Source organism: Pelophylax lessonae, assembly GCF_965119305.1.
Source record: "Pelophylax lessonae genome assembly, chromosome: 2".
Taxonomy (NCBI): Eukaryota; Metazoa; Chordata; class Amphibia; order Anura; family Ranidae; genus Pelophylax; species Pelophylax lessonae.
In genome coordinates, this window is record NC_138769.1 from 43,324,547 (window position 1) to 43,338,296 (window position 13,750).

Genomic DNA, 13,750 nt, shown 5'->3' on the forward strand with positions numbered 1-13,750 from the left:
CAATTCCTGCACCTTCACACATCAGATCAGTCCCAATTCCTGCACCTTCACACCTCAGATCACCCCAATTCCTGCACTATCACACCTCAGATCAGTCCCAATTCCTGCACCTTCGCACCTCAGATCAGCCCCAATTCCTGCACCTCCACATCTCAGATCACCCCAATTCCTGCACCTTCACACCTCAGATCACCCCAATTCTTGCACTATCACACCTCAGATCACCCCAATTCCTGCACCTTCACACCTCAGACCACCCCAAGTCCTGCACCTTCACACATCATATCACCCCAATTCCTGCACCTTCACACCTCAGATCAGCCCCAATTCCTGCACCTTCACACCTCAGATCAGCCCCAATTCCTACACCTTCACATCTCAGATCACCCCAATTCCTGCACTATCACACCTCAGATCACCCCAATTCCTGCACTATCACACCTCAGATCAGTCCCAATTCCTGCACCTTCACACATCAGATCACCCCAATTCCTGCATTATCACACCTCAGATCAATCCCAATTCCTGCACCTTCACACCTCAGATCATTCCAATTCCTGCACTATCACACCTCAGATCACCCCAATTCCTGCACTATCACACCTCAGATCAGTCCCAATTCCTGCACCTTCACACCTCAGATCACCCCAATTCCTGCACCTTCACACCTCAGCTCACCCCAATTCCTGTACCTTCACACCTCAGATCACCCCAATTCCCGCACCTTCACACATCAGATCACCCCGATTCCTGCACTATCACACCTCAGATCACTCCCAATTCCTGCACCTTCACACCTCAGATCATCCCAATTCCTGCACTATCACACCTCAGATCAGTCCCAATTCCTGCACCTTCACACCTCAGATCAGCCCCAATTCCTGCACTATCACACCTCAGATCAGTCCCAATTCCTGCACTATCACACCTCAGATCAGTCCCAATTACATACATCGCTGCACTACTTTACAGGCACGTTCAGGGGACACCCCAGGCACGATATTTGAAGGAATTTTTCATTTTTATAGTTTCACTTTAAGCCTCAATAAAATCAGTAAATCAGTGCTCCTTTAAAAACAATCTTTTTAAAAACCCTTTTTCATTGCTACATGTTCCCCAGGTCAGGACCTGGACCAACATACACTTTTTTGGGGCAATAACTTGTATTTAAGCCTTCAAAATGAGGCAGTTTGATTTCCGAGGTTCGAGTCCCATAGACTTCAATGGGGTTTGTTTATTTGAACAAACTTTTCCTCTGTTTGCGGTGTTCTGGTGCAAACCGAACCGGGGGGGGGGGGGGGTATTCGGCTCATCACTACCATTGAATGGCCCCTACACTTGCCTGACCTAAATCAAATAGAGCACCTCTAGGACATGATGGGTCCTGGGTTCCTCCTGGTGTACGACAATGTCCAGCCTCATGTAGTGAGAGTATGCAGCCAGTTCCTGGAGGATGAAGGAATTGATACCATTGAATGGTCCCTACGCTCACCTGACCTAAATCCAATAGAACACCTCTGGAACATTATGTTTTGGTCCATCCGACACCGCCAGGGTGCACCCCAGTCTGTTCAGGAGCTCAGTGATGCCCTGGTCCAGATCTGGGAGGGAAAACCCCAGGACAGCATTCGTTGTCTTATTAGGAGCATGACTCAAAGTTGTCAGGCATGCTTACAAGCACGTGGGGGCCATACAAACTACTGACTACCATTTTAAGTTGCTGCAATGAAATTTAAGCAAAATGGAATAGTCTGCTGCATCATTTTTTCACTTTGATTTTTGGGGTGTCTTCGAATTCAGCCCTCTGTAGGTTGATATTTTCATTTCCATCAAACGACATGGCATCCTTTCCTTCCTAACACATTACCCAGTCCATATCAGTATAGATATCCAGCATAATATTTTTCCCCATTGAGATCTGATGTGTTTTCAAAGTGTGTATAATGCCATTTGAAGACGATATAATGAGTTAAAAAAAAACTGGTGTAGCGCACCCCCTAAGGAGCCGCAAGCAAACTGGGATCTCCCACACTGCACAGCCAGGCCCACCAAATTTATACAGGCACTCCAGAGACAGAGAACAGTCCTCAGCTTTGTTTTTGTGGTTTATTGAGGGTTAATAACATGGATGGGGATGGGAAACTATGGGATGCCCACTTGACTTCAGCAACAAACTTGGCAACAACTTCAGGGACATCTTTCCTATACACATTCTATATACAGGCTATATACAGCCCCTTAACGCTCCTTCAGCACTTCACTTGCTTGCAGTTCCAGCTGAGTTCCAGCTGTTTGTGGATCTGACAGGCACAGTCAGGTTTTTAGCAATGGCCCTTTGCAGGCAGGAACTCAAAGTCCACTGTTGTGTAGCAGTACTCAGTGATTAGCTTGCATTACTTCTCCTGTGGCCACTGGTCCCAGCACCACCTCTACAGGCACTGCCAACCCAACTGGCTGCAGCTTCCCCTTTTACTAGCCCTCTAGGCTAACTTTCCTCCACAGTCCTCCAGACTGTCTCACACCAGCCAACCCGGCTGACTCTTCACCAGCCCACCCAGCTGGGCACCCGCTGTCGCTCCCCTTGAAGAGAGAATAGTGGTCGGCTGTTGCAAACATAGCAGACCGTTGTTCTCTCTGCTATCAACACAGAGCCCCTGTCTTCCCCCTATTTAGAAACACAGGTCTCTGTGTTGATATTACAAGCCCAGTCCCCCCCCCCACAGTTATAAAACACCCCCTAGGCTCACACTTTACCCTTTGATCTACCCTGGGTTAATCCCTTCCCTGCCAGTGTCATTATTACAGTAACAGTGAATATTTGTTAGCACCGATTACTGTAGTAATGTCACTGGTCCCCCCAAAAGTGTCAAAAATTTCACTTAGAGGTCCGATATGTCTGCCGTAACATCGCAGTCCTGCAAAAATCGCTGATCGCCACCATTACTAGTAAAAATAAATAAATGAATACCGTATTTTCCGGCGTATAAGATGACTGGGCGTATAAGACGACCCCCCCTAATTTTCATCTACCTGTAATACTTATACTTAGGTTACCTTGGAGATATTATACTCGGCGTATAAGACGACCCCCCATTTTTGGGGGATTTTTTTGAAGTTCAAAAGTAGTCTTATACGCCAGAAAATACAGTATTACATAAATATTTCCCCTAGTTTGTTGACGCGATAACTTTTGCGCAAACCAATCAAAATACACTTATTGGAATTTTTATTTTACCAAAAATATGTAGCAGAATACAAATTGGCCTAAAATGCTAAAAAATATTAGATTTTTAAATTTTTTTTTTTGGGAATGTTATATAGCAGAAAGTGAAATATATATATATATATATATATATTTTTTTTTTTTTTTTCAGAATTGTCAATCTTTTTTTGTTTATAGCGCAAAAAATAAAAATCGCAAAGGTAATCAAATACCACCAAAAAAAAAAGGCTCTATTTGTGGGAAACATTTAAGCATTACATACTGTATATTGAACATTATGTGTGGCCCTTTAGTGATGTCAGGGGCCGCATTTGAGGCCCCCTTTAACCTCTCAGTTTGAATAGAGTTATATATTTATTAAAGAATATTTTTTAGTTAAAGGTAGTATAAATATAAAAAGATTTTTGATAGCATCCCAGCATCTTAAAAATCAGCACTCAGTGTTTGTGAGTGGTGGGGGAAGGAGGGAGAAACAACATTTTTGGCCAATGTAGAATAAGAAAAATATGGGTAAAAGATAAGGAAATTCTCCCTTAGTTGTAATGCCCAAATCCAGCATTAATAACATTGTTTTTTTTAAACTGAAAAGTTGTGGAAAAATTCTGATCCTGTCATCACTATTTATGAAATGACCTAAAACAAAGCAGATAAAGTCTAAAAAGTCTCCATTCCTATCCTACATGTTTGTTTCAGGTCACTGACTCACAAGGTCATCAGGGTGACCATCCTACAGCCTACACCTCTAGAAACAAGTCAACAATTGCATCATTAATATTTCTAGGTTTACAGATCCATCCCAGAGTGTCAAACAAATTGCATTATTTTCAGCAATAGTAGTTGTCAAACAGTTACATGATCTGATGACTGATTAGGCTGTACCTACCTTTACTCTACATACTATAGACTATATACTTCCTGTATTCAAAAGGAATTATTTGCTGAAATATACATCCACGCATTTCTGTTATAGCTTGCAAATACACGTTACAATACACACTATAGAAACCCTATCTGTCCTGCGTTGGGATTATAGCAACAAAGAGAAAAGGCCCAGCTCTGTGTTGGAAAAATTGCATAGTTTGTTTATGAAATATTTTCGGCTTAGATAATGACCCCACACATTGTCTGCAAACACTATATATATGTATATATAACCGGAAAAGTTGTAGTCAGTCCTCTCACTAGACCAGATAGAACCACCATCATGGCACCCAAGCTTTGGCTCCTTCTGGTGACTGGAACTCTTCTAGGACTTCAGAGCTTGGCCAATGAAATTGGCAGCGGTGAGGAAGACCCCTGTAAGTAATTTCATCTTACAACTTTTAAAACCATACAGAAATGAGGCTGACTAGAGTCTAAGGGCCATATGACATGGAGGCAGAATGACCAACACATACTGAATGGTCTTTGCTCCTTCACTTGCTCTTACGTTGCAGAACCTCACTTTTTTGCAACTAGGCATTGATGGAGTAAAATCTTTATTTTTTTTCTCTTTAGTTGCTTAGCTCCAAACTGTCCACTGAGACCAAATCTCTCTCACCCTCTGGCAGCCTCAGTTGTCCTTCTATTTGTTCTGAATTGTATATCTCTATACAAAATGTACTATTTTACTACCAAAAGTGTTATGCTACTCTAAACTTTATATTCAAACCCCTATAGTATTGCATTTGTTATTAAGATAAGCAAATTGAAAGAAAAAATAGAGATAAAAAAGCTTGCCTTTGTCCGGCTCTTGGGGTACTATAACTCCTACTGATACAAGACACTATTCCTCCCACTGACACAGTGGAGCATAATTTCTCCCATTGACACTAACGATTGGGCACTATTCCTCCCACTAATACCAATTTATAGGCCCCTATTACTCCCATTAATACCAATGATGGGGCACTATTCCTCCAACTAATACCAATGATGGGGCACTATTCCTTCCACTGATACCAATGATGGGGCGCTATTCCTCCCACTGACACCTGTGATGGGGCACTATTCCTCCCACTGACACCAATGATGGGGCACTATTCCTACCACTGACACCTGTGATGGGGCGCTATTCCTCCCATTGATACCAATGATGGGGCACTATTCCTCCCACTGACACCTGTGATGGGGCACTATTCCTCCCACTGATACCAATGATGGGGCACTATTTCTTCCACTGACACCTTTGATGGGGCACTATTCCTTCCACTGATACCAATGATGGGGCACTATTCCTCCCACTGACACCTGTGATGGGGCGCTATTCCTCCCATTGATACCAATGATGGTGCACTATTCCTCCCACTGACACCTGTGATGGGGTACTATTCCTCCCATTGATACCAATGATGGGGCACTATTCCTCCCACTGACACCTGTGATGGGGCACTATTCCTCCCACTGACACCAATGATGGGGCACTATTCCTCCCACTGACACCTGTGATGGGGCGCTATTCCTCCCATTGATACCAATGATGGGGCACTATTCCTCCCACTGATACCAATGATGGGGCACTATTCCTCCCACTGATACCAATGATGGGGCACTATTCCTTGTACTGACACCTTTGATGGGGCACTATTCCTCCCACTGACACCTGTGATGGGGCGCTATTCCTCCCATTGATACCAATGATGGGGCACTATTCCTCCTCCTACTGACCATAGGCACTATGCCAGCAAGTCTGAGACATTGGGGTTGATTAACTAAAGGGAAAAAGACTGTGCCTTTTACGAAGTGCAGTCACCCTCTGCAATTGCTCTAGAGCTTAGTATATGAGCAAAAGATCTGCTGACTTCCATCATCCAATCATGTGCAAGCAAAAATGTTGTTTCTTTTATTTTCCTTGCACATGTTTGGGCATTCTTCGCAAAGGGAAACATTACCTCATTTACTAAGCTCTGGAGCAACTGCACTTACAAAGTGTACAGTCCATTTGTCTTTAGTAAATCAACCCCATTGTTTACTCCAAGTGACACTGGGATCATTTCTACTACCACTAGCCACAGTCCAATCCCCTAAAAATCTGAAGGATCCTAAACTGGCGTTTTCCTTGCAAAGTTTGGAGACCCCTGGTTTAGCCAGTCATTTTCTGCATATTAGATCGTTGTGGTCTGTGTAACCGGGGCTGTTGCACGGATGTGTCCTTTACCTTTATACCACATGCTAAAAGATGTCCCTCTTTATTATTTTACAAAGTTGGGAGATATGTAGTTGGGGCATAGAATAGTTAAGACCTCTGTTTTTTTTTTTTCTCTGTGACACCGGGGATATTCTCCTGCTGTCTCAAAGAGAAATTGCTCAAAAGTAAGTATTTCTTCTTATGGAGTTGTCACCAGACAAGGTGTTCCCATTAAATAATTCCCCCTTACCTCCTTTTACATAGAAACATAGAAAGGTGACAGCAGATAAGGATTGAGTAGTCCATCGACTTTGCCCATTTTTTTTGTTGGTTTTGTTTTTTAGGTCTTTTTATTTTTATTTTTTTGTTTTTGTTTTTCGTTACTTTATTGTCTGCATATAGATCTATGTTTGCCCCAATCATGTTTGAAGCCATTTACTGTTGGCTGTCTCATTACCTCTACTGGTACATTATTCCAAGCACCAACTACCCTTTTAGTAAAATAATACTTTCTAAGATTCGTTTTGAACTTCCCTCCAGTTAGTTTAATGTCATGTCCCCGTGTTCTTGATTTTGGTTTCATATCGAAAAAAACTGCCCTCCGGAACTTCATTCACCCCCTTGATGTATTTAAAGGTTTCAATCATATCTCCTCTTTCCTCCAGACTGTACATATTAGGTTCCTGAAGTCGCAATAGATATGTTTTATCCTCCATACCTTTCACCATTTTTGTTACCCGTCTCTGGCCTCATTCTATTTTATCAATATCTTTGTATACAGTAAGTGAGGTCTCCAGAACAGAAAACAGTATTCTAAATTAGGTCTCTCTAAAGATCTATATAGGGGAATCAGAACCTCCTGCTAGTGATCCCTTTAGCAATGCATCCTAAAATTCTATTTGCTTTTCCCACTAACTGGTCGTCACACTGTTCTTTTGAAAGCTCAAAAATGTTGGATTTCTGATCATTTATTTACCAAAGACAATGGTCACTGGGACAAATAGTGAAGAAGACTCTCCCCAGCAGAGACATAGACAACAATACAAACCTGGCTAAGGGTTCTAAGCTGATGACATATGGACTAAAGCAAACCTGTAATAAACCAGGGATAGGACTGCTTTCCTCCTAATGAAAATGCATTTTGGTTGGTGTCACAGGCACTCACAGGGTGTTTTTCAGTATAACTGTTACATAGTTTAGACTAAGAATAAAATATTTATATAGTCGGTAAGGTTAAATAAAGACACTGGCCCATACAGTCTAACCTGTATATATGTGTATGCCTATGTCACTACTATATTCCATATATCTGTACTTTGAAGTTGATTTACTAAAACTGGACACTGCAAAATCTGGTGCAGCTGTGCATGGTAGCCAATCAGCTTCTAATGTCAGCTTGCTCAATTAAGCTTTGACAAAAAAAAAACTGGAAGCTGATTGGTTTCTATGCAGAGCAGCACCAGGTTTTGCACTCTCAAGTTTTAGTAAATCAATCCCATTGTGTTCGCTAAGAAAAACATTTTTCAATTTATCTACACTCCCCGTTGACACCACCAACTACATAGTTACATAGTAGTTGAGGTTGAATAAAGACAATAGTCCATCCAGTTCAACCTGTGTAGGCATGTGTGGCCGTAATCATTTCCCATACCCCTGAATGTTTTGATCCTTGAGATGTACGTCCAAGAGTCTTTTAAAAGTAGCCATATTCCCCGCAGTTACTACCATTTGTAGTGTGGAAGCATTCCACATCCTTACCGCTCTAATTGTAAAAAACTCTTTACACAATTTAAAATGTGAACCACTTCTCATCCAACATAATTGGGTAGCTTCTTTTAGAGACCTTAGGTTAAATAGTTTTCTCCTGATGATACAGTTCCCATTTAAAGATTTGTAAATTGTGATCAGATCCCCTCTTAAGCAACTCCTCTCCATGGAGAATACTTTTCATTTTTGTAGTCCTCTAGCCCCCTTATCGGCTTTGTTGGCTTTAACCTTCTTAGCGGTATTCCCGAGCGTGGCTCGGGGTTAAATTTCAGAGCCAAAAGCGGTAACCCCGAGCCACACTCGGGGTACCGCCAGAAGCATCGCTGGATCCTGTAAAAGAGGTTACTTACCTTGTCACTGGGATCCATCGATGTATGCGAGCAGTATGCGGCGGCGGATCTTCCTCCCGATCCTCTCCGTGCCCCGGCTTCCGGCTCCTGCGACGTGACGTTCGCAGGGGGGTGGAACCGGCGGTAAATTCAAATGTAAAACACACCAAACACACTGATACCATTCAAAATAAAATAAATTCACAATACATTGCCCCCCAGTGCCCTTTCCTGCAGTTTTACTGTACTTTTTATGTATATATATACTGTATATATATATATATATATATATATGTATACATACATACATACTTTAACTTATTTATAGTTTTTTATTATATTATAATTTATGATTTTGTGTTTCAAACTTTATCATACCCGAGATGTTATAAAGAAGAACGCACAGTAAAAAAAAAAAATATGTAAATAGTTGGTTTGGGCTGCTCATTCTCAAGAATTACATGCAAAATAATGGTACCGCTTTCAGCACCTAAAATCCGAAAGAATCATACTGCCAGGGAGGTTAAAACATATTTTGAAGAATATTGTAACTAGACTGTAATTTATCTTATTGTGTTATCAGATGAATGAGTTGCACATAGAAAGTTTGGATCTTTACTTGTTTTACACGTTTAGTATTAAAAATAACTTACATAATTCTTCCAATTTTGGTTTTATCTATACGATCCAGCACTGAATGAGTGTGGCGGTTCTCCATTTGATAGAAGAAACTGCGGATACCCCGGAATAAGCTCTTCAGACTGTGCCAAGAGAGAATGCTGCTTTGATTCCAGTGTAAAGGGGGTGAACTGGTGCTTCTATAGTAACTCTGAAAGTAAGTACTACCAAAGAGAACTGTAGAGAAAACATAACCTGAATCTGCCACAAAGAATAATATCATGAGCTATATTTGCCATTATTGCTAAAACACTCTGGAATGTTCCTTAATTTCCTTTAATAGAAAGTATAGTTGGTTTCTTAAAGAAAACCGGCACTGAGGGAAACTTAGAGCAAGGGCCTCCAAACTTTCTAAACAAAAGGCCAGTTGAAGTTCCTTTAGACTATAGGGGGGGCCGGTCCGTGGCCAGTGGGAATAGAAAATGTCTCAGGCTTGGTGGTCAGTGGGAGTAAAAAAAAATTACTGTGGTCAGTAGATGGAGGAATAGTGCCCATTTTTTGGTATCCATGGGAGGAATAGTGCCCCATCATTGGTATTATTTGGAGGAATATTGCCCCATCATTGGTATTATTGGGAGGAATAGTGCCCCAACATTGGTATTATTGGGAGGAATAGCGCCCCATCATTGGTATTATTGGGAAGAATAGTGCCCCATCATTGGTATTATTGGGAGGAATAGTGCCCCATCATTGGTATTATTGGGAGGAATAGTGCCCCATCATTGGTATTATTGGGAGGAATAGTGCCCCATCATTGGTATTATTTGGAGGAATAGTGCCTCATCATTGGTATTATTTGGAGGAATAGAGCCCCATCATTGATATTATTTGGAGGAATAGTGCCCCATCATTGGTATTATTGGGAGGAATAGTGCCCCATCATTGGTATTATTGGGAGGAATAGTGCCCAATTGTTGGTGTCAGTCAGAGTAATAATGCCTATCATTGGTATTATTGGGAGCAAGCGTGTCCTGTTGTTGGTGTCAGTGGGAGGAATAGTGCAGTGGCGGAGCTAGACTTTTAAAACAGGGGTGGCAAAGGGGTGGCAAGGTATTATTTTGGGTGGTCAATATACAAAGTGTTCAATTACATTAAAAATAAGTTATTTTCCACAAAATGTATATGTCTTTAGAGCAGGATCCCCATATATCCCCCTTTAAAGCAGGCCAGGGCAGGTCCCCCATAGATCCTCCTTTATAGCAGGCCAGGGTGAGGTGAGGTCCGTTCCCCCATATAGATCCCCCCTTACAGCAGGCCAGGGTGAGGTGAGGTCCGGGGACCTCACCTCACCCTGGCCTACTTTACGGGGGGAGATCTATATGGGGGACAGGACCTCACCTCACCCTGGTCTACTGTAAGGGGGGGATCTATATGGGGGACAGAACCTCACCTCACCCTGGCCTGCTGTAAGGGGGGAGATCTATATGGGGGACAGAACCTTACCTCACCCTGGCCTGCTGTAAGGGGGGATCTTAATGGGGGACCTCACCTCACCCAGGCCTGCTGTAAGGGGGGATCTATATGGGACCTCCCCTCACCCTGGCCTGCTGTAAGGGGGGATCTATATGGGGGTCATTACCTCACCCTGGCCTGCTGTAAGGAGGGAGATCTATATGGAGGACAGGACCTCACCTCACCCTGATCTACTGTAAGGGGGGGATCTATATGGGGGACCTCACCTCACCCTGGCCTGCTGTAAGAGGGGAGATCTATATGAGGGATGGAACCTCACCTCACCCTGGCCTGCTGTAAGGGGGGATCTTAATGGGGGACCTCACCTCACCCTGGCCTGCTGAAAGGGGGGATCTATATAGGATCTCACCTCACCCTGGCCTGCTGTAAGGGGGGATCTATATGGGGGTCCTTAACTCACCCTGGCCTGCTGTAAGGAGGATCTATATGGGGGACCTCACCTTACCCTGGCCTGCTGTAAGTGGGGATCTATATAGGGGACTTGGTCCCCCATATAGATCCCCTCTTACAGCAGGCCAGGGTGAGGTGAGGACCCCCATATAGAACCCCCCTTACAGCAGGCCAGGGTGAGGTCCCCCATATAGATCCCCCTCTTACAGTCAGCAGACCAGGCATTGGGCAAGGGCAGGTTCCCCATAAGATAGATCCCTTTCCTTTACAGACTTCTCACTACTCAGTCAGTCACTAGTACAGTCAGACAGTGCTACAGTAGTAGTCTCTTACCTACCTTTTTTTCACCTGTCCGACTCCCCTGGCGAGGTTTTTCCTGCAGCACCACAGACAGACACCAGCTCTCTGGCCTCTCCCCCGCCGCCTTCTTTGCTGAGCCTGAATAATTGATGGCGATTGGCGATGCTGCTGACTGGACTCCTGTCGTCCGACTCCTCCGCTCCTCGCCGCGCCGGCTTCTTTGATTGCTCACTGCCTGGTTCTCTCCCGAGCTGCACTGGGCGGCCGCTGCACAGGCTAGTCCCTCCCCCAGACAGTCCCTCTCAGTCTCCGCACCGCACGCCTCCCCCACCAGTCTACAGTGGGCGGCGCCAACAGGATTGGGTTCGGGAGCTGAGTGGCCAGGGGCAGAGAGCAGCAGACGCAGTGGCGGTGGCCATGGCCGAAGCACTGCACGAGGGTGTTTTCAGCGGGGTGGAAAGAACTTAGTCTGGGGTGGCAATTGCCACCACAGCTAGCCCTCTGGCTCCGCCACTGGAATAGTGCCCACCACTGATATTAGTGGGAGCCAGAGTGTCATGTTGTTAATATTAGTGGGAGGAATAATGTGTCATCTTTGGTATCAGTGGGAAGAATATTGCCCATTGTTTGTGTCAGTGGAAGGAATAGTACCCCAACAGCCAGGTAAAGGCAAACAAAGGGCCGTATTGGGCCAGCGGACCACAGTTTGGAGACTACTGACTTAGGGCAGGCAAGGAGAGGAGAAGGACTTTTTATGGACCATGTACATCCCTGACTAGGGATGCAGGACTCTTGACAACGCCTGTAAGCTGTATGCTAACCTACTACCCAAGGTGCCCTATGGGTGGCAGAAAAAGGGTTGGCATTAACACCATTTACTCCATTTACTTTCTTTACTGACATCCTACCTAGGGGGAATTCTAGTGGCCCCTTTGGGCAGTGCTGGGACAAAGTCATCTAGAGCCCAGGGCGAACATGCCAAATTGTCCCCCCCAAGATATATGAGCATTATGTGTCAGCAAATATCCCCCCCCCCCCCGCATTAAAATTGAGCACTAATCTGTTTGCTTACCCTCAAAGCATAAATTCTCCCTACTCCCAGTACAAATCTGCCCCCCTACTGGAATTTCCACCTTCTCAGCACACATTTTTATACCCCCCATCCCCCCAGTTAAAATTCTCTCTTCCAATAGGCCCCCAGCTCTAATCCCCTCCCCCAATACATTTCCCCCTCCAAGCACAATTCCCCCCCCACTCCAAATCCCCCCAGCACATATTCCCCTCCCCCCAATTCCCCATGCTAGCCCAAATCCCTCCCCTCAAAGTTCCCCTCCTAGCACGAATCCCCTCCCCCCCAAAAAAAAATAAAAATAATAATAATAAAAATCCCCTCTTAGAACAAATCCCCCCTTCCCCTCCATATCACCTTTTCTAGCACAAACCCACCAAATTCCCCCTCCTAGCACAAATCCTGCTCCCCCCTCCCAACACAAATCACCACTCCTACCACACCTCCCCAAAATTCCCCTCTTAAAACCATTCTTACCCCCAGTGCCCCCCCCCAATTTCCTCCTCCTAACAAAAACCCCTCACCCCAGTCTCCTTTTGGTGCCCTCCCATCTCACATGACACCACAGTGCCCAGGGCAACCATCCCTCCTGCCCATCCCATGTCCCGCCTACTCTATTACAATATTGTTGGTGCCATCTAGTTGCCAGAAAGGCGAAATACATCGGGCACATTCATACCATTACCATACAGATACAGTGGAGGAGTAAGCATAGTCACAATAAGACAGGAAATGTATTATTTGTAGGATCACCAATTGAAAATAAAAAAAGAAAACTGAAGCAAGAAAATGAATGCAGCCAGTCCATCTAAGGATTCAATCTCTGTTTTTTGGTTAAGATACCCCTTAAGGCCAGAACTCCTGATCTGCTTATTCCAGGCCAGCGACTCAATTAATATTGAAGCCAGCAGATCATCGAACTAGTTTTTTCAGCTGATTGGAGGGTAGTTCCCTGCTCAGTAATGTGACAAAGATTTTCTAAATTTTTAGATGTGGATACCCCCTTTAAAACACACCAAGGTATCATCAGGAATGCTTTTTTGTTTTCTGTCTCAGATGAGGCTCAGTGTGCAGTGAGTCCGGCCGACAGAACCGACTGCGGATATCCAGGAATCAGTGCGAGCGAATGCCATTCCAGAGGATGCTGCTTCAACTCATCTATTCCCGGAGTTAAATGGTGCTTCTTGCCGAAACAACTCAGTAAGTTATTGCATCACATAGCTTATAAGAATCCTCTAGACCCCATGTGTCAAGCACAACGACTGCGGGCCGAATCCACTCCTCCAGGTCATTTTATGCGGCCCTCACACCTCTCCTGCAGCTGTGGTACCCCCACCTTGTCTCATCAATTGGCAGCTGAGAAGAGGACAGAACTCCTCCACCAGATCCTGCGCTTCTCCGTGCAGCCGCACAGA

At 44.4% G+C, this 13,750-nt stretch overlaps 1 protein-coding gene across 1 annotated transcript in view; it reads left to right on the plus strand.

Annotated features, from left to right (window-relative positions):
• The window catches only part of LOC309546612 (uncharacterized protein), a gene marked incomplete at both ends in the record, with an annotated part of 437,777 nt that overhangs the window by 390,534 nt on the left and 33,493 nt on the right, over nt 1–13,750 (plus strand). Inside the window, one exon of the mRNA XM_082246351.1 lies at nt 13,392–13,535. Coding sequence (XP_082102477.1) covers nt 13,392–13,535 — 144 coding nt within the window. The remainder of the gene's footprint in view (nt 1–13,391; nt 13,536–13,750) is intronic.